Consider the following 21,570-nt stretch of genomic DNA (forward strand, 5'->3'; position numbering starts at 1 on the left):
TTTGTCTACAATAAATCATATTTAAGCATTTAATATGTTGATTTTGCTGAAGAATAGAGCTTTCTTCCAGAAAATTAGATTAACAAAAAATCAAATGCTTTGAATGGTATCATTTTTAAGACTATAGAGTCTGTGTTTTATTTTTTGGGGTTGTGTGGGTTTTTTTTTTTTTTTTTGCGAATAGGTAGGTAGGTTTTTGAAAGATGGGTGGACGCTAAACAGAGAAGAAACTTGGAATGGCATAGTGTCAATTCAAAGACCCTTTGGGGTAGGATGGGCTGTAATACATGTAAAGGGTCAAAGTTATGCATAATGATATATGTGAAAAACGTTTGAAAATCGAAGAAAAAGCCATGATTATTCATGTCAGTGCATAGGTACATGCATCTCCCTGTAGTGTAGATTGAGTTGGCCTAGGGGCTGAAGTGGTGCCACAAGGGGGAGAGAGTGGTCAAAGTTTTACATTAAAATATATAGGGGAAAATCTTTCTAAAGCTTTTTTCAGAAACAGGTCCATTACTTGTGAAAGCAATACGAGGGCTGTTCAAAAAATATGCGGACTCTACTATTATTCACTCTTTCAGACGTGAAATATTGAAATTTTACAAAAACGTTTTTTCAAGATTCCATTAAATTTTGAATTAAATTTTTTTGATTTTGATTAATTGTTGCTATTTGATATTGCTGATAGTGATGTACTGAGCATGGCAATAATTTTGAAACACAAACCAAAATTTTACACATCTATTTTCTATAATTCAGGATAACATTAGACAATTTTAACTTGTTTCTTTTTTTATTGTTATATTAATTAATATGTATTTAGATTTCTTACGTAATATTTGAAGTTCTAACAGAAATATTGATTTTCTCTGATGTGATCCCTAATGAAAACAACTGCAAAAATGATGTTTTATGATTTGACAGAGAATTGCACTTTTATCAAATTTTAAAGTGTAATGCTCAGGGGAAAAGCCAACAAAATATGCTGGATGAAACATGTAAACCAGTGGTATTCCCGACATCTGTCTACAAATAGCAGAAGAAAATTTTTGACAGTTAGACCTCAGTAAAAGACAATCTGGCAGGGGAAGGAAGAAGATCATCAAGAAAAACTTGATCTGGAAAGTTAAGAATACGATTGAGCGACTGAAGTCACACAATGTTTCAGAAATACATGTATCTGCAGTTTTGGGGTTTAGAACAGACTAGTACATATTTGACTATTTTTAAGTTTTCAAGCTGGACCAGAAATGGTATATGAATGTTTATGCTGAGTGGTCAATGTAACCCAAACTGTATAGTATCTCAAATAATAAGGAAAAATGTGGAGAAAACGAAAGCTCACATCATTTATAATTTTTTATAATGCCTGTGACGTCGAAGATTTTACTGCACCATGACTTTATGATGTCATGTTCAATCACCCAAAATTGATATCAATTTACAATATTTTAATACAAAATTTTGATAACCATATAAGTAAAGATTCTTTTAAATTATGCGTTACTTTTTGCTTGATTATGTTGCCAAATATTTATTCTATGCAACAAGTCTGCATAATATTTGAATGGCTCTCGTAGTTAAGCGATCCCATAAAGAGTATGCATATTTGTTTAAATCAGATCCCTTGGTGCAAGAATCAGCTTCATGGGGTCTATGTTTTACATGGAATATATAGGAAAACACACTTAAACTCGTTGGGAAAAAAAAAAGCAGGGCCACAATTGGTCAAATTGATAATTATGCAAGCATATACATGTAGATGATTAGCATACTTATCCCATACGACAGTTCCCTCTATGATTATATAACGGTTAACTACTCAAAATGACCTTTAAAATTGACAGTTTTTAAAGTAACATAAAAGTTACCATGCTTTCATATTTCTGTAACATACTTTGATATATATGTATTTGTTATGTTTATTTTAAAGGACAGGAGATAAATAAGAATTGTACATCTTCAGGTGACTTGTTGACCTACCCCTGTGTAGTTATCAGTATGTCCTGACTTGTTGACCTACCCCTGTTTAGTTATCAGTATGTCCTTAATGTTCCTTCTACGGGTGACACATATCCCCTGGAACACCATTAATGTTTTAAAATGGTGCTGCATTAATGCAAAGTTTTTTTTAGATATATGTTTGAAGTGCTGAAAGTGCAAACAAAGTTAATACACATCTAGTTTCTTTCTTTAATACCTAATAAAGACAAAAGCTTGAACCTATTACTAAAGCAGATGTTCTATACAGATTATACATATATATATAATATACTCTTAAGTACATGTATTCATATTTTTCTGTGTATCCAGTATTAAAAGTTATTTTCTTGCAAGAAAATTAAAGGCAACTTTCTCATTCTCTATTTAGAATAATGACGCTAACATCTGATGAATTCTGATGTCACCATTTCTATTGACTCTACATGTTACATACATGTACATCACAGAGAGTGTCACACTTTTCATGCTATTTAAGATTATTAATTACAAAGACAAAATAATGTTCATAAAATTGTTTTAAAAAAAGTTGGTCAACTTTATTTTCATGTGACAGGAGAGAAAACACTTTTATCTTGTAATGAAGGAATGACAAACTTTATATTTCAGATTTCTCCAGATGATGTAGAAAAGCTGCTCCATAGAGATATCCCCTCTGTCACTTTGTGGGGAGAGGAATTTGATAAATTCCCCTTTCCTCCCAGGGAGATACCGGACCCTGACACACCACTGGTTAGTTCTGTGTTTATTATTTCAATTTAAGGTGCATTAAAAAACTTCCTGTTCCTAGTTTTAAATAACTTTTTTTTCTTTGCAGTGTGTTTTGGCCATGTTTGAAGATCTTGGCTTTAATTCTCGATGGAGAATAAGAAAAGATACTCTAGTTCGGTAAAAGTCTCTGTATTGTGTTGTATCATGAAAAGTGAATTTCCAAATGCTAGAGTAAAGCATTGACTGCTTGAGTCCAGGACCCCTCATTTAGATTTATGTTAAGGCAAAGAAAGTGAAACCCTTTATCTAATTCCGTTGTAATAGACATGACATTTGTTTTTAATATGTTATTCAGATTTGTGTTGATGGTGAAGAAAGGCTATAGGAATCCTCCATATCACAACTGGACCCATGCCTTTGCTGTCGCACATTTCTGTTACCTCTGTGTCAAGAACTTGAGTCTTCAACAGAGTCTAGAGTAAGTAACTGTTGCATATCTGTTATAGATCTGGTTTGAGAAACTTATAGAGAATGAATACTCTCTTAACCACTGAATATTTCATGCTTATTTTATATTGAGGCAATGAAAATTTTGAACTTTTTGTTATCTGGAAACCCAAGGCTCATGGGACTTATATGTACTCATATCAGAAAATAATTTAAATTTTATGACAAAATTCTAGATAAGTATCAATTATGTTCTGTTGATTAAAAGCTTTCTATTAACTTTGTTTGTGGAGAAAAAATGTTAAATATTATTGAATGTACCATATTGAATTTTGAAGAGAAAAGCCTTGAAGTTATAAAATAATTCCTACATGTTTAGTGTTGAAGAGTTGATCTTTCAGTGATATGGAATTGCTAGCTCTATTTGTGTCCAGTCTTGGACATGATTTAGACCACAGAGGTACAAATAATCAGTACCAAATGTCATCCGTAAGTAATACCATCCAACCGGGCATGGACCATCAAAAAAAGGCAAATCATATGTGTCATGTATGTATATATATTTATAGAAGTTTAAACTTAAATGTTCTAAGCTTCTGAGATATTTCAATTTTAGGCCAATGGGAAAAAGAAGCATGATTTTCTAAAGTCACATGACCATATGATTTGCTGTTGGTAGACTGTGGAATGAGATGTGTGTTGTAATAAATTGTTTTACCTCTTTCAGTGATATAGAGCTGTTAGCATTATTTGTGTCTTGCTTGTGTCATGATTTGGATCATCGGGGTACAAATAATCAGTATCAGGTCGCTTCAGTAAGTAACACTGTATTGAGGAAGTATTGAAATGGTGTCTCAGTTAAAGCATGTATATGTATGTAAATGTCATAGGTCACATCTTAGTATGCCAGGTAATCTAACTAAAAGGTTTCCATGCAATGCTCTTTGTATATAGCCTGCTATTCGGAGTTTTATGTATATAGCATTTTCCTATGGTTTGTGATTGGATATGATTTTTATCCAGTAAGTTGTGTGTTTTCTACTTCAGAGCCTTTGGCAAGGGATAGAAAACACACAACTCTTTGGATAAAAATCAAATCCAATCACAAATCATTGGAGGTTCTTATTATTACATATCTTTATCTTTTATTTATTTTTAAGGTTTATCCCTTTCTTGTCACAAAAAATAGTTCATAATGAAATAAAGAAAAAAAAGATGATTTTTTATATGAAGTTAAATTTTTTAAAGATTTGATTTATTATATTATTTGGAGTTTTACCTTGATATTCCATGTTTCCAAATGCACACGTGTGTATTTGTTTATGTGATATTGCAAGGCATTGGAGTACAAAGTGTGGGATATGAAAAAATATCCAATGAGTGATATCCACTGGATAAAGGGGTAAACACATGTATGTGTTAAGTATATTTATTATATACCCAACTGTGTATCACTCAATTTTACTGTTGATTTGATACAATCATGTGACGGTGTGATTCTCTGGATCACCACACGGGTTTTCTGAATCTGTATCACCTCTCGCTGAAACTGATGACGTACCTGTACAAAATTTACAGGGTGTTATTTTCTTGCATATCAAAAATATTTCTTGAAAAAGTTTGTTGTTAAATAGATAAAGATTGTATAATTGGTCCCAAAAGTTTATTATATTTAGCTAATAATATAGTGGTATATAATAAATTTATCTTTATAACAGCAACTTAATCTAAGGAGCTGCATCACGTCTCCTTGACAGGAGTGGGTCATTAGATCAAACTCCCTGTCTCGTTTGATCTTGAGCCTTGCTTGTCAACTCGACGTGATATGGCTCTTAGGGTCAAGTTACTGTTACAGTAATATATATTTATGTTCCATTACAATTGAGTGATGTACATTGATGTTGAAGTTTGATTCCTTAAAATTGACATTAAGGAAATGGATTAGTTTAATGTCTTTTAATTGAAAATTGTTGAGAAAGCAGTTTCATGTATTGTGGTAAATGTTATTTTTGTGTAAAAAAAAAAATCTGTTTTGACGTTAAATTTGTATTCTGAAGTGTTGATAACATTGTTGCTTGTAATTACAGAAACTAAAGGATGTAAAACAATGAATATTATATGTATTACACATATTTGTGTTTATTAGAGAAAGTTCTGATGATGAAAACTGTTTATACTTAGTTGAATATATATAAAATAGTTTTAAATAGTTCTCTTTCAGAACTATATTCTCCATTTAATTATCCAAATCTAGAATGTGTTTTATGTATAAATTATATGGTTGTATTGTTTCATGAAATATATTTATTCATTTTAGAAATCTGTGCTAGCTGCCCTGTATAGCTCCGAAGGATCTGTAATGGAGGTAGAAAAGTTTTCTTTGGATTGATTAAAGAATCAGTTAAAACATGGCTCAATAAGAATTCTGTCTCATTATGTAGATCTCTTCAGCTATTGGGGTTGATTTGAAGTATTAGCTATCACAGAACCTAAAATTGATAAATCTGTTAAATGATTTTTCAGAGACACCATTTTGCACAGACTATGTGTATAGTGAATACAGAGGGTTGTAATATATTTGAGAACCTGAGTAGCAAGGATTACACATCAGTGTTAGATCTTGTCAGGGACATCATTCTGGCTACAGACCTCTCCCACCATTTAAAGATCATGAACAGTCTCAAAGACATGGCTAAAGGTAAATAGAGGAGGGTTGTCTGATAAAATCGTGGACAAAGCGTTTTTATCCCCCCCCCCCCCCCCTTGTCACTTTCGAAATAAATGTATCAAATAAATAAGGCTGGGGTAAAAATTATCATATTTTTAATTCACTATCTCTTGTGTCTTCATTTGGAAAAGTTCAAGGCATTTGCTAAATTTTTGACAGTTTCCTGAGCATTTGAAACGAGAACAACACACAAAAAATTGCAGTGTTAGATGAGAATTATGGTGCACCTGAGAGCAGTTCAGTTTGATGCAGATGTAGTAATGATGCCTTAGTTAAGAGACCTAAAATGATTACAGATGAAAAAAAAAAATAATTATAAAGATATAAAATATCACTAGATCCTTAGTATACAAGTGAAGTGAGAGGTTTCTTTTCTAGTGGAAGCTTTTTGATCAAGGCCCCAGGTAAAACAAAACATACAGACAAAAAGCTACTGGCACTAGAGAAAAAAAGCTTACACTGCAGACTGTCAAAAGATTTCCTATTTAGTTCAATGATAGTGAGAGTACTCACATGTCCATAACTTAATAATAAATCTTCAGAGAGCCCTGTGTGTGTGTGTGTGAGATTTGTCGGTCCCTTAACCGTTTATAGAGGAATGAAGGGGAACTCAATTGTGAAATTCCCGAATTGAAGTAGGCTTTTTAGCAAAGATGAAATTTGATGTTGCTTTAAACACTTTGGCGTTATCATCCGTGCACCATAAGGCAATACCACACATAAATTAAAAAAAACACATATTTTGTTTATTTGGGTAAAAGTCTGTTTGAAATTTGTTATGTATATTAATGAAAAATGCACTAAAGACCAGTGAAAATTTGCCTCCATCTAAAAATTATGAATGGTCTCAAAGAGATGGGGAATTATAATAATCTCTCTCTTTTTCCACCCAAAAATCATGAATGGTCTCAGCAAATTGGCTTTGTCTAGTGACCTTGAGGATAGAAAGATTTAATCTCCAATTTTGTTGGATTTTTGAAGCAGTATTGGATGGAAGTGAGGGAGGGAAATCTTGGTATATTGATTGATGTAACTTTCTTTTTCATTGTAGTTGGCTATGATAATAAGAATGAGAGGCATCACTCTTTGCTGCTATGTTTACTTATGACTGCATCTGATTTGTCTGACCAAACCAAGCCATGGGACAATACTAAACATGTAGCAGTAAGTTAAGAGATTTTAGCTCTCATAAACAGAGGCTCAAGTGAGCTTTACTGACCAAAAATGTCTAGAATCTTTTTTTCTGTTATTTTTCATGTGCTGTCTGTAAACATTTTACATTATTAAAAAGGAAGATGAGTTTTCAAGAAATAGTTTTTATTTTGATGAGCATACTTGGTCCCAGGATCATGAAACAGTTTAGACTGAAGTCATATTGCTCTGAAAATGTTAGAGATGAAGCAGTCCAGAATAAAAATGTTTTTAAAAAAGCTAGGGGTCACAAGAGTGTTTTTTATTCAGATTTTAAGTTTCACTTCCTAGTTGAGAAGCATTTTAAAGATGATTGAAATAAGTACAAACAGCTTATGCCATTATGTCACTGTCCTAATTGTTTTAAAATATTTTACCCATCACAGGCTTTGATCTACAGGGAGTTTTTCTCCCAGGGAGATATGGAGAAGTCTCTTGGCCAGAAGCCAGCAGAAATGATGGATAGAGAACGAGCCAGAATTCCAGATCTTCAGATTGGCTTCTTGGATCACATAGCTCTCCCTGTGTACAAGTCAGTAAAAAATGATATCATATACAAAGTTATGATTACATCATATTTCCAATGTTGGTATTATATCTTAAACTAATTTCACTTTTGTATATTTATATGAAAGAATTTGTCAATTTGGCACCAAATTTGAATCTTAAAATGATTTTAGACTGTGATATAATTAAATAATTCTGTTGTTTGTCCTTACTGCTTTCCAAATATAATTTTTACTTACCTGCCCTTGATTGAACATAGGTATGCATTAGAGGTGGAGCTAACATTATAAGTATGGGTCTAAAATTAGCATACTAAATAAATAACAATGACATGTCATGTTTGAAAAAAAAATTGTGATCACTCATATCCCTCTTTATTCTGTATGGCACCAGTACACTATTTACAAAGGTTTCAAAATGAAATTGACAATATGAGCATGTCCATGTAAGTGAAAAAGATTTTAAATCAATTTAATCTGCTTGAACATGATGTCCTAGTTAGCACAAAACATGCTATCTTACAAGTCACGTGACAGAATTTAGTATTCACAGAGTTACCTAAGGTAAAATCACTTGGTGAATTATAATATTCAACATGTCAGAACCCTTGGTTACAAAAAGCGAATTTTTCACTATTTAGGCTGTTGGCCGATTTGTTTCCTGCCTCAGAGATTGTGAGGGACACTGTCGTAGACAATCGAAGACACTGGGAGAAGATCTGCGCCCTAATTAAGATACGGAGAGGTGGGAGCTGTGAGCAGATGAGTTACGACCAGATATTGGCATTGGAAGAAGAGGAAGCTAATGCAGAAATAGAGAATTATAATCTACAGAACCAAAAACAAAATGGACGGTGACAGCATATAGTTTATTATCAGGCAGGATTTACACAGAGGATAAAGAATCCTCTATGACTACTATGTCCTGTTAAAGGGACAAAAATTACTATCACATTTCAAATTCACAAACATGATGAAAGATGTTCATTTTGTCATGTTTTATAGCTTTTGGCTGTTAGTTTAAAACGTGCATGTATTAGGAAGCAGAATGTGTAGCCATCACTAAAACTTTATTCTACGAAATCCGTGGAGAAAAAAAGTTATTCTAAGAAATCCGTGAAGAAAATTGCCACAGGGCCAAAAAAGGGAAATAATTGTTCAGCTTAATAGAAATGCATTGGCAAATAATATATCTTATTTTATTCAGTACATAGAAGAAGTGATAAAATAAAACATATCAGCAGCATAGGTTAGCTGTTACAGCTACAGGAAAGTAAGAGTTCATAGTATCTATCATATCACAATCTTCTGAGGTACAGTGATTTTGTCTTGTTTTTGATTGCATATTCTATGAACTGCACTGTTAAATGGAGCATTCCATGTTTGAGATCATCAAGCTTGGATCTGTCATCTGAAGATTTTTTAACACCTTAGTTTTGTTTAATATTTCAGATCACCAAATGTTAAATGTTTTGTTATAGATATTATATATTCTTTGATGTTTTTTTTTTTTTTTTTTTTTTTTACTTTTTATTTTTCTTTTAAAAAACCAACTACCTATGTTATAATTTTTTTTTCCCAAATACATTTTCTGTGTTTAGTGTTAATGTATTTTATTGTGATATATTTAAGTTATGCAAAACAGGAGATTTCAAGCTACGCAACCATTAGACACTGATATATAAGGTATTCTGTTATCCCTGTGCAGTATTAACCTAAGTCTTACAAATGGTTTTTCATGTGTGCATTTTACATTGATTAGTCAACCACCAATCCTTTTTGAGGGGTACTTTTTATTTGTTTTGATTTTTTCTCTCTTGTGTACCGTTTTATTTAAATCCATTTTATATTGTTTATCTGTTATTATTTTATGAATGGTTTATTATGTTTAACAGTATATTTTCATGGCACATCATGCTATCAGAGAATGTTTTACTGTCTAGATATGATGTGAATATTTATAAAAGAAGTTGAATTTAAACAAATATATTAAACATTGATATAAATTATATATAGTTATGTCATGATCAAGCCATTGATATTAAACATGTGGTTAGGAACATCGATTATTATCTATATATAAATATTTATTAAGGAAGTGATTTAAATACGGATCATCAGGGGATGAAGTTAGCTGTATAAACACCATAGTCAGCCACAATACCACTTTTTACCGTGATGCTTAGGAAATAGATATGCATTTCCAACTGGGTTTTATACTAGTATAAGAATCAGAATGTACAAGATTTTTAAATGTTGGAAGAATTTGTTAGTGTAACCTGGAAGAATTTACATCTGAATCTTGATATTATTGAATGTTTTAATTTATTTTTATTATTTAAATACTCTTGAAGTTGTACATGCATACTGAAATCCTTTTTTTTTTTTAATGGAAAGAATCAAGAATCTATGATAAAGATTTGCTGCTGTGAATGATATTTACTCTACATACATAAATTACAAGCTTTTTGTTTTACTCAGTGTCCTACATACAATGAAGTATAATTTTTGAATCTAAATTGAACCCTATTTATCATTGATGTTTGAGTTCCTAATTTATTAATGTTAAGTTCCTGTATGTTTTTGTTAAAGGAATGTTTCTCTTCCTGATGTTACAAATTAAATTTTCAAGTACTCTAATTGTTTTCCTGTTGTACCTTTGCACAAACTAAACTGCCATAACATAATTTGTTTTTGCCTTTTTTTTGGGGGGGGGGCTGACAGTACATATGTCGTTCTGTACATATTGTCGTTGGCGACAATATGTACCTACTCTCACTGTACATATTGTCGTCCATAGGTACATTGTCACTGGCTGAAAAGTTACACATGTACATATTGTTGCTGGCAACATTATGTACCCTACCTTCACTGCACATATTGTCACCCCACAGATATTGTTCCTTAAAGACATTTTTAGCAGTTTTGTGAATGTACCGGTAATTGGTGTGTAAATCACACTGACATGTCTCATATGCTATATTTTATGTAGTGCAATTTGTCACAGTACATATTGCTGTCTTTTTGATATTGTTGCCCACGGCAATATGTACTGCTTGATGTGGCATTACAATATCTGACAATGTTTCCATATAAATATGACTAATCATTGCTTGCTGTTCTCAAGATTTTTAAAGAATTTTCCTGTATATTTTTATGTAAAAATTTGATTGCCTTTTGTGGCCCCACCCTATACAGAGGAACTTTGACTTACAACAAACTTGAATCCACACTACCTGAGGATACTTCCATATAAATCAAGAGCTTGCTGTTCCTGAAAAGTTTTTAAAATATTGTTGTATATATTCCTATGAAAACTTTGATTGCCTATTGTGGCCCTTCCCTACCCCTGGGGTCATGATTTGAACAAACTTAAATGTACACTATGTCAGTATGTTATGAAACTTTCACATATGTATCAACTCTTCTGGCTCCGGGCCATAAAACTTAGATGATCTCACTTTTGATCTCAGTCTCACTTTTCCCTTATACATTCCTTTAGTAAAAGTGAGATTGAGATCAAAAGTGAGCTCGTCTAAGTTTTATGGCCCCAGAGCCTGGTCTAGTGGTCTTGAGAAGAAGATTTTGAAAGATTTTTTCATGAATATTCCTATGTAAAAATTTGATCACCTATTGTCTCACCCTACCCTTGGGGGTCATGATGTGAACAAAATTGAATCTACACATTATAATGAAGCTTTTACATAAGTTTCAACTTTTCTGGCCCATTGGTTCTTGAGTAGAAGATTTTTAAAGATTTTTCTTATATATTTCAATGTAAAATTACCCTCTATTGTGGCCGTACCATCACAGGGTTTTATAGAGGAATGGTACTCTGCTAAACAGTCCTTGAAATAAAAGTCATGGATGTTTTTATCGACATTAAATGCGTACTTTTTCACAATAAACAAGCATTAATTAGTGTAATGTTCATTTGAGTATTCTTTTTCGAGTTTGAGTTCTTTTCCTCAGACATCCATTGCATAACCCCAGTGTTTGAAACTCACGATAGAATTAGATAGACATACAGGGCTGACTGCTAGTGAAAGTTGTCAGCCCAGCCAAAACTCGACTAGCCCGAGAAAATAAAAGTCTTTTATTAATGTTTTAGCGATAATGTGAACAGGTGAATGGTGCACGATCACCATACTTCCATCCCGAATCTACAGGCTGTAGAATTCTACCCCTTTGCTTGTTACACTTAGCTACCGATACTATCAGTTGATTTGAGAGATATTTATCAAATATATGAATTTTAATTCATGGCAAATTTTAACACGTCCAGCCGGGCGTTGATACGTGCAAATCTGTTGTCCGCGGCAAAATTTGTGCGTCTCGGACGGTCGGGCGCACGGTTATTTCAAACACTGCATAACCCACTGATCTTAGAAGCTCCATGTTTTTCTCCTATGTGGGTGAATTAAAAAAAAAATGACCACCAAACTGAATTTTTTTGGCAAAATTCAACTACTTATAACATATTTTTCACTTATATCATCATATTGCAAATGCATTCTAGTTTAAAATCCTGAAGTGGCAATAGAATAGACAATTGGATTAAATAGTTTCAGAATTTTTATGAGTAAAATTTCTTTTGAAAAAATAAAATATCATTACACCTTAAAAGACTTTCTAAAATACATAATTACAAGAAATTATATTTAATTATGCTTCAAAATGGTAAAAGGGGTATAAATGATTAAATCTAGACCTTGAATGAGTATCTTCTCTTGTACATGTGACAAAAAATTGGCTTTTTGATTGTTATTTTACATTATTTTTTCAATTCTGGTTTGAAAAGTTTTAATATGAAAAAAATATGAAGCAATAAAATTCCCCAAAATTCACTTTTTTGTCCGTTCAAGTCAATTCTTTAAATCTAAGCCAAAAAAGAATTGTTATATATGAGTTCTCTTACAAAAAGTACTAGATTTTGAAGTGACCCTATGTTGCATTATTGTGTTGCACTCCTGACATCTGATATGTATTTTATTTAACATTGTTTTAAAAATTATAAAACACAATAACCCACTCTTACTTTGTAAATCAATTTGTCGTGTTGATATTTTTCATCGTTTACAGAAGGTTTTTCATATTTTGAAGACCTTAAAACATGATTATTTGCAAAGTGTAATATATATAAATTTTATTTAAAATATATGTGAAATGATGAAAACTATTCCCTGAATTGACTGTAAAATTTCTGTAATTTGTTGATAGACATAGTGTTTTGAACATCAAATAGTATCAAGCATTTTTTTCAACTTATTTTTTAGTAAAGATAGTTAAAAGGCATCGGTAATTATGAAGCAGTTTTGTTGCACTCCTGACTGCAGTAAAGTTTAAAATTAAAACCATAGAACACAAAAATTCATAAAGTGTTGGCAACATCAAGTGGTAATGAAATTGTGCAATACTTATAGTCCAATACTTCATAATTAAAACAGATGAAAGTATTTAAAATTCGCATTTTATCTGGAATTATACCCTATTTTATGCCAAAAAACTAGCTTAAATGTATATTTAGAAGATAAAATATATTTTAAAGCATACTTTCCTTAAGGGGACAAACACAGTAACCCACCAGAAAAATTGTACTCATCATTTTTTCTTTATTTTTATTCTTAGTGGATGATTTATAATTCTAACATATTTGTTGCACTCCTGACCAAAAGCATTGGGGCCTTTAAAGTAGAATTGTGAAGTGAAAATTACATAAGAAATTGTTCTGTTGTTTCAGTGAAGTTGAGGAGGAATTACTTGAATTTAACGACAATGTTTTAGTGTGTTTATTTTTAACGTTCATTAAAAAAATCACAAAAAGATAAAAACACATCTGAATTGATAAAATTGAAAAAGGAAGGATTTTAATAACAAAACTATCAATAATTTAGCATTAAATTATACAAAAAGATCATTATTAATTAATGGATACCTCTAAGCATGAATAGAAGTCTTTTCGACACACAACTTGAATCTTTAAAAAAATGTGTTGCACTCCTGACCATAGAAATATAGATCTGAAGCACAGACAGATCCTGTAATTGATAAATCTATTTGGTAAAAATGTTCTTTGTGTCTTTATTTTCCAAAATAAAAATCAGAAAATCATATAATGATAATAGTTTTTTCATGCTTGGGAGCAAAACATCAAATGTTGCACTCCTGACATTTTTGGGTATGCACATATACTTGACTCTCATTAATGCTGCTTGTGATTTATATAACATTTTTAAGTTTTAAAATGTATATCAGTTATTATTTTACACTTCCAAAATTCTTTTTTGTCTTAATTTTCTATCAGAATTTTACAATTGATGTTTTTTTGGCAACACTACATTTTTTCTGTTGCACTCCTGACATGGTATAACATTTTTTTAAACATCAGTCATGACCACAACTTGATTAAACAAAAGTTATGACAGTCTACATTTAAAGCTCAATACTTTGAATATTATCAGGAAAGTCTTTATTTTCAACATGAAGCATTGTTTTTTATTTCACAGATCTCCAAAAAATATTGAAATTTCAAAATGTCACAAAAAGGTGTTGCACTCCTGACAATTTTAGCATCATTTTTGGGCATGACTTTTTTGTTAATTGAGATATCAACGAGATATTTGGCAGGTATTTAGACACTATCTAAAGACATATGCTGAGACATAGAAATCTATTTTTATTGCCTGTATTTTTAGTGTGGGTTGATAAATATGTGTTTGGTCATTTTTTTTGAATTCACCCATATACACATTTTATGACCTCATCTGCTCACAGTTACCTTGAGTTAGGTTTATGACCATGCCTTAGCCCTATGTATTGTGAGCTATTCTCTAATTTGTAGCCCCAAAGGAATGGCATGTATTTCCTATAATGAATTTGCTCAAATACTTGTTGAAATGACCAAGTCACACATTGAAATGCTAGTTTCAAGGTGGCAATATTTCTTGCAAGAGCCCCCAGTGTAATAAAGTTACAGCCTAAAGTCCCAGACATTTGTAGACAAGTCAGTAATTGCTCTGGGTACAAATATAACAGAGTTGTGCTTATTATTGCTATTTCCTTCAGTATAAATTAAAGTTGATGTATTAATAGCGAAAGATTCATGAATGCAACTGTGCTTTTTAGTTTCCTTAAACTACCGAGCAACTTGAGTAATACAGATGAATTGTGAATGTCCGTTCAAAATAAAATTTTACATTTTTATTACACAAGAATTCTCTGCTGACCAAATACATTGATTCTTTGATACACAACCATTGAATGATGTTATGTAACAACATGCGTCATGAATATTCAGGACTTTTTAGCTCATCTGAACTCAAAGCTCAAGCGAGCTTCTCTGATCACATTTTGTCTGTCGTCCGTCTGTAAACTTCACATTTTTGACTTTTTCTCCAGAACCTCTGGGTCAATTTCAACCAAACTTGCCACAAAGCTTCACCATCCTTGGGTGAAGGGGATTCAAGTTTGTTCAAATAAAGGGCCACACCCTCTTTCAAGGGGAGATTTGTGTAATTAAGAAATAGTGAAAATTTGATTTTATCTTTTAAGAATCTTCCTCTCAAGAACCACTAGGCCAAAAAAGTTGAATTTATGTGAAACCTTCTTTACACAGTGTAGATTCAGATTTGTTCAAATCATGACCCCCGGGGGTAGGGAGGGCCACAATGGGGGGGGTTAAAGTTTTACATAGGAATATAAAAAAAAATCTTCTAAATCATCTTACCAAGAACAGCAAAGCCATATTAAATCATATTTATATGGAAGCATCCTCAGGTAGTGTAGATGAAATTTGTTCAAATCATGCCCCCTGGGTGTAAAGTGAGACCACAATGGGGATCAAAGTTTTATACATAGGAATATATAGGGAAAGATTGTTTAAAAATCTTCTCAAGAACAGTACAGCCATGATTAGTCATATTTATATGGAATCAGGTCTGTCGGTTGTCTATAATTGCCCACTAGCTGGGCCATTCTAGGGCCCTATTCCATATTTTTAGAAGGTACCTTTTTTTCTTAATTGAATGTGTTAATTTTCCCGATAGTAATTTCTCCCAAATATTAAAGAAAATATAGTTGGATGTATAATAACTAAACTTGCAACACATATTCCTCTTGTAAAACAAAAATTTAGTTGATAACAAAGATTATGATTTTAAAGTATAATGGTTATCCCAAATTTTCTCAAAAGGTCACTATTTTCCCAATCTTTACGGCTCCATTCCCAAAAAGTGGTCCCAGAGCCCTTTCGGATACATCTATAGGTAGTGTAGATTAGAATTAATTCAAATCAGGGGTAGGGTGGGGCCACAATGGGGGATCAAAGTTTTACATAGGAATACATAGGGAAAATCTTTAAAAATCTAGCTTCTTCTCAAGAACAGCAAGGCCATGATTAGTCATATTACAAATGTAATTCAGAAGCATCCTCAGGTAGTGAGGATTCAAGTGTGTTCAAATCTGATTCTGCTTTTCCCTAGCCAAAGTACACGGGTGAGCGATGTGGCCCATGGAGCTCTTGTTTAAACATAAAGTGATATAACCTGTATATTGACCTACATTCTTTGTGTATGCACAGGTTAATAAAGTTGTATATATATATATATATATATATATATATATATATATATATATATATATATATATATATATATATCACCCCAAATTGTATATTTTTAATTTTAGAAATGCACCTCTTTTATAATACACACGATGTTACTCCTATTTCTTCCATTTTTGGACGTGTTATGTCACACTAAACAAGCTGCGCGATATTTCTAGTAGGTTTACTAACCAGTCTGGTAACCCAGTTAATTTTAAAAAAGCAGTGTGTAGTGGTATATGAATTAGCATGGCTAGTTATGTTGGGGTCGGTTGCAAGTCTGGGTCATCCCTGGACGGATTAGACCTTTGCTGTGTGGAATTTACTGGAGATCGAGACACGGATGTTTGGGGTTACCGCATCGTTAAAGCTGACACTCTACCGTATGACCGGGAATGGACTTCACGACTAGCCGGTGCGCGAGACGTGAGTGGCGAGGCATTGATACGACTTCATGTTGAATATGGACATCTTATAGGGAAAATAATCAAAAAATTTATAGAAGAAAATGATATTGATGTGGAGTTCGTCTCCTGTCATGGACATACAATTTTTCACAATCCGGCACAGAATTACACATTTCAGCTAGGAGTCGGGGAAACAGTGTCTCGGTACTTAGATTGCCCGTTTGTCTGCAACTTCAGGAGCAAGGACGTGGCATTTGGCGGTCAGGGGGCGCCTTTTGTACCATGTGGAGAGAAATATCTTTTCCAGGCCTATGATATCTGTATAAATCTTGGTGGAATTGCAAACATTGGCCTACATGGCAGTAAAGGTTATGATATTTCAGCGTGCAACTATGTGTTGAACAAATTAGCATCCAACCACGATGTGTCCTTGAACTATGACCCAGATGGGAGAATTGCAAGGCAAGGTCGTGTGCTGAAAAATGTGTTAGAAAAACTAGATTTACTGCCTTTTTACAGAAAACCTCCTCCCAAGTCACTCAGTGCGAAATGGATAGATAAAAACATTCTGCCTATTTTAGATGTAAGTACAGTACTGTATTCTCAGTTCCTTATTCACTGACATACATCAGAGATGTCGATCTTCTCAGTGAAGGCCGTGGATGATTCACCGACTTTACAAGACGATTTTTATACTTCTTTTTAAAAAAAAATCGAGCAATTACTGAACGTAATAGTTTTCACCTTTCAGTTAAATACGATTTTATGACCTTCTCTTTTTAGACGACGTCGTACAAAATTCCAGATTTGATGAGAACATTTGTGGAGCATGTGGCTTGTAAACTTGTGGAGGCTTGTCAAGAAGTCCAATCTATTCCGGACAAACAAACGTCGGCCAAAAAGATGACCGTCTTACTGACTGGGGGTGGGGCCTTCAACAAAACACTGGTAGATGTGTTCAGAAGGAAGTTAGAAAAACTCGGCACCCACCTGGTGTCATCGGATAAAGACACAGTCTGTTTCAAGGACGCCTTGATATTTGCCTTTTTGGGACTGAAGTGTATATTTGGTGAACCTAACGTGTTTAAGGAGGTGACGGGTGGGGAATCGGACTCTGTGTCGGGCAGTATACACCTCCCGGTATCCACATCTAACGATTATTGCCTTACGTATTTTCGAAAGAAAAAGTCGATCATTTAATTTTGTCTTTAAAGAGGTTTTCCATGGTAGAAATCAAATCAGCATAAAAAAAAATCCTTGAGAGAGAGAGAGAGAGAGAATGTATTTATCAAGTATATCAGATGCACAAATGTTTGTTCACTGTTTTAATTATATCCATTGGGGGGGGGGGGGGGTATATAGATATGTAAAGGGAGAGAGAGAGGGAAAGAGTTTTATCCATATTTTTATTTTACGTAAAAGAAAATAATTCTCTAAAGATCGATGTTGTCTGAAACATTAGTCAAACGAAAGTTAAATTCTAGAGATTGTCTGAATCATTTGTCAGAAGTTAAAGAACAAGTGACATCTCAAAAGTGCAGAACTGCACGTCGTTCTTACCAGATTATTGATTACGTATAGATAATGATCTCATGATTCAAACAACGAATGTTCGATAGGTCGATATGTGGAGGTTGTGTAAGAAATCGTCATTAGAAGTTTTAAATGCATTTGAATGTATATTGCTCGCAAGTCTTTTGCACTTTATAAAAAGATTATTTTCAACTGTTCCCGTAAAACCATGTATATTGGTATAAAGATGTTGAAAAAGAATGCATATAGTTGTTTTTCTCAGCACTTTTTACTTTTATTACCTGTCAAACACGATGTACTCTAGCTGATGATAATATGTTCAAGGCCGGACTTATCAGCTTCTGATATATAAATATGTGATACATGTATATACTGAGTATATGCTTTCTGTCTTACATTTTTCTGTAGTGATTATCATCTGTTTATCAATTTATTGATCAGCTGTTAAAAAATAATATTTAGTCCGCTATGCATGACGTCCCGCGGTGTCTCGTAACTTGACCTAATTGCTAGCGCTCTCGAGCGCTAGCAACTACGTTAGTCTATATTTCTGGAATACGCATGCTCGACTTCACGGTCGGGCATTCTGGGAAAACTACTGAAGATAGACTGTACGATGATAATTTCGTTTTATCATAAAAAATTGATATGATACGAATTCTGGATTTCTTAATTTATTGTCTAACCTAAGACTAAAAGTACAAGAAAATTTGGGTCATATAATGCCAAGATTGTAGAGATCAACTGGTAAAACCTAGCTTTCCTTAAAGCTAACCATGTATACTACATGATTCCGGCAAGCTCAGACCCCCCACCCCCCACCCCCCAGGAAATCTTTCAGAGTTTGTCGGAAAGACACGAGAAGCGATTGATACAATGCAGTAGCACTGATATAATTGTTATTCTTTAATTTTTCATTTTTCCTTTTTTGACGGAAAAGCCTGAGTAATGATCCGATTGTTATTGCTAGCGCTCTCGAGCGCTAGCAACTACGTTAGTCTTTTTTACTGGAATACGTATGCTCAACTTCGTGGTAGGGCATTCTGTGAATACTACTGTAGATAAACTGTACCATGTCAATTTCGTTTTTTAATCTGAAAAAAATACATGTGATCTGAAGTTTCGCGTTTTGTTGCCTAACCTTAAATAAATGTACAAAAGGTAACAGTAAATGTCAAAACTGTACAGATCAGTTATAATTTCTAAATTCATAATTTAAAAAAATAGCTATTTTTTAACTATCTTCCTGGATCTTTCCGGCAAGCTCGGAATAACAACCTCGGATATGTTTTTTTATAATAGTCTGATGAATATTCTGTATTAAACACTGAATAGCTGATACATTCGCCATTCTGAATTAAGACACATCCCCCCAACACTACCTCCGGTGTACCACTGTGTATTCCTATTAATAATAAGGGACGACCAGTTGATTCTGAAGGGGGGGGGGGGGGGCTGGCAGATTTTGGAAATAAATAATGTCCTCAAAAAAGTTGAAAATAAATAACTGTCTTTCCACGACCGGCAAGAAAATAAATAATCTGTCATTGACTATTGCTACTTAACCCCCCCCCCCCCCCCCCCGGTCCCTCTTTGAACTTTGTTTTTGTCTAACTTTTTCAGTGAAGAAGAAAATAAATAATCTGTCCTTGACTGGCATGAAAATAAATAATCTGATTCGAAAGATTTTGCCAGACCCCCCCCCCCTCCTCAGAATCAAATGGTCGTCCCCTTAATCGATTCAGCAAATTAATCCAATAATTCAGATATCTAATTCTGTGGTTTATGATAGCTACAGCGCTAGCTCACCTATCTTTTTTAAAAGATAAGCTTGTTTAAACATACGATGTGTGAAGATAACGAGTGAAATCATGGCTAGTTATGTGGGGATAGGATGCATGTCTGGGTCCTCCATGGATGGATTGGACATTTGTTGTGTGGAGTTTACGGGGGATCGAGACACTGACGTTTGGGGCTATCGTATCGTGAAGGCGGACACTTTGCCGTATGACCGAGAATGGACTTCACGACTCGCCGGTGCGCGAGATCTGAATGGCGAGGCATTGATACGACTTCATGTTGAATATGGGCACCTACTCGGGAAATCTATCAAGAAATACATTGATGAAAACGATCTTGATGTGGAGTTTGTTTCTTCTCATGGACATACAATTTTTCACAATCCGGCACAGAATTACACATTTCAGCTAGGAGACGGGGAAACAGTGTCTCGGTATTTAGATTGTCCGTTTGTCTGTAACTTCAGGAACAAGGACGTGGCGTTTGGCGGTCAGGGGGCGCCTTTTGTACCGTGTGGAGAGAAATATCTTTTCCAGGCCTATGATATCTGTATAAATCTTGGTGGAATTGCGAACATTGGCGTACATGGCAGTAAAGGTTATGATATTTCACCCTGCAACTATGTGTTGAATAAATTAGCAAGTGATTATGATCCTTCCTTGACTTTTGACCCAGATGGAAGGATTGCAAGTCAAGGTCAAGTGCTGAAAAACGTGTTGGAGAAATTGGATTCACTGCCGTTTTATTTGCAACCACCTCCAAAGTCACTTGGCGCGGAATGGATAGAAGAAAATGTCCTTCCCATTTTAGATGCAAGTACATTTAGTGACAATTGTAGAATAATATAACTGTCCCTTATCTGGTCTTCAGGATAATATCACAGCGATATAACATATGTTAAACTGTTCTAGTTAAAGCCATTCAATAGCAATACTTTTCTTATATATTTCAAAGACTTACAATTTCTGTTAATTAAAGAGCATTTCTTCTCTTTCCATATTTAAAAAAATATTTTTCTGTGTATGAGGCACATATCATGAACATGATTTTTTTAACTTCCAGACGATGACCTACAAAATTCCAGACCTGATGAGAACATTTGTGGAACACGTGGCTTGTAAACTGGTGGAGGCATGCCAATCAGCGCAGCTTATGCCGAACAAGCAACCTTCGGCCAAAAAGATGACGGTCTTACTGACGGGAGGTGGCGCCTTCAACAAAACTCTGGTGAAGATTTTCAGAGGAAAGCTAGAGAAACTCAAAATGCACCTGAATTCATCTGATAAAGACACAATCTGTTTTAAAGAAGCGCTGGTGTTTGCCTTTTTAGGACTGAGGTGTATATTTGGTGAACCTAACGTGTTTAAGGAGGTGACAGGTGGGGAATCGGACTCTGTGTCGGGCAGTATACACCTCCCGGTATCCACATCTAACGATTATTGCCTTACGTATTTCCAAAAGAAAAAGACAATCATTTAATACTAGATCAACTATAATGTTGATCTACAGTGACTAATTGTTACGATTTCCCTAACGTCTGTACTTTCTACAGGCACCAGAGACTCCACATTAAAAGCAAAATTTGGTCAACTGTGGATGTCGAACATTGATTTGAAAGAGTAATAAAAATGATCTAGTGAA

At 33.7% G+C, this 21,570-nt stretch overlaps 3 protein-coding genes across 6 annotated transcripts in view; all 3 read left to right on the top strand.

Moving 5' to 3' along the window:
- The window catches only part of LOC133173686 (cGMP-dependent 3',5'-cyclic phosphodiesterase-like), a 60,441-nt gene extending 50,193 nt beyond the window's left edge, over positions 1-10,248 (top strand). For 3 of the 4 annotated variants that reach the window (XM_061308680.1, XM_061308678.1, XM_061308677.1), the window contains exons 22-30: positions 2,614-2,736; positions 2,822-2,892; positions 3,071-3,193; positions 3,890-3,977; positions 5,480-5,527; positions 5,686-5,860; positions 6,942-7,054; positions 7,468-7,613; positions 8,229-10,247. In XM_061308680.1, the coding sequence (XP_061164664.1) occupies positions 2,614-2,736; positions 2,822-2,892; positions 3,071-3,193; positions 3,890-3,977; positions 5,480-5,527; positions 5,686-5,860; positions 6,942-7,054; positions 7,468-7,613; positions 8,229-8,445 (1,104 nt within the window). In that variant the 3' untranslated portion in view covers positions 8,446-10,247. Of the gene's footprint in view, positions 1-2,613; positions 2,737-2,821; positions 2,893-3,070; positions 3,194-3,563; positions 3,652-3,889; positions 3,978-5,479; positions 5,528-5,685; positions 5,861-6,941; positions 7,055-7,467; positions 7,614-8,228 lie in introns of all 4 variants that reach the window. The other variant, XM_061308679.1, reaches the window with a different exon arrangement.
- A 6,173-nt stretch (positions 10,249-16,421) lies between these two features.
- LOC133172979 (anhydro-N-acetylmuramic acid kinase-like) lies at positions 16,422-17,934 on the top strand. The gene is made up of 2 exons (XM_061307847.1): positions 16,422-17,179; positions 17,380-17,934. The coding sequence occupies exons 1-2, from the start codon at positions 16,439-16,441 to the stop codon at positions 17,794-17,796; spliced, it is 1,158 nt and encodes a 385-aa protein (XP_061163831.1). The 5' UTR covers positions 16,422-16,438; the 3' UTR covers positions 17,797-17,934.
- A 2,035-nt stretch (positions 17,935-19,969) lies between these two features.
- Positions 19,970-21,570, top strand: LOC133173986 (anhydro-N-acetylmuramic acid kinase-like). Its single transcript, XM_061309048.1, has 2 exons — positions 19,970-20,741; positions 20,992-21,570. Exons 1-2 carry the CDS (start codon positions 20,001-20,003, stop codon positions 21,406-21,408), a joined length of 1,158 nt encoding a protein of 385 aa, XP_061165032.1. The 5' UTR covers positions 19,970-20,000; the 3' UTR covers positions 21,409-21,570.

Source organism: Saccostrea echinata, unplaced genomic scaffold (genome assembly GCF_033153115.1).
Source record: "Saccostrea echinata isolate AGI-Se365-2 ecotype Australia unplaced genomic scaffold, CSIRO_AGI_Sech_v1 ptg000056l, whole genome shotgun sequence".
Lineage (NCBI taxonomy): Eukaryota > Metazoa > Mollusca > Bivalvia > Ostreida > Ostreidae > Saccostrea > Saccostrea echinata.

What these genes read in the sequence shown, in the direction of transcription:
- LOC133172979 (XM_061307847.1), top strand. Translation starts at nt 16,439, where the DNA reads ATGGCTAGTTATGTTGGGGTCGGTTGCAAGTCTGGGTCATCCCTGGAC. An exon ending in ACATTCTGCCTATTTTAGAT is followed by an intron (nt 17,180 to 17,379) that starts GTAAGTACAGTA and finishes TTCTCTTTTTAG; the next exon opens with ACGACGTCGTACAAAATTCC.
- LOC133173986 (XM_061309048.1), top strand. Translation starts at nt 20,001, where the DNA reads ATGGCTAGTTATGTGGGGATAGGATGCATGTCTGGGTCCTCCATGGAT. An exon ending in ATGTCCTTCCCATTTTAGAT is followed by an intron (nt 20,742 to 20,991) that starts GCAAGTACATTT and finishes TTTAACTTCCAG; the next exon opens with ACGATGACCTACAAAATTCC.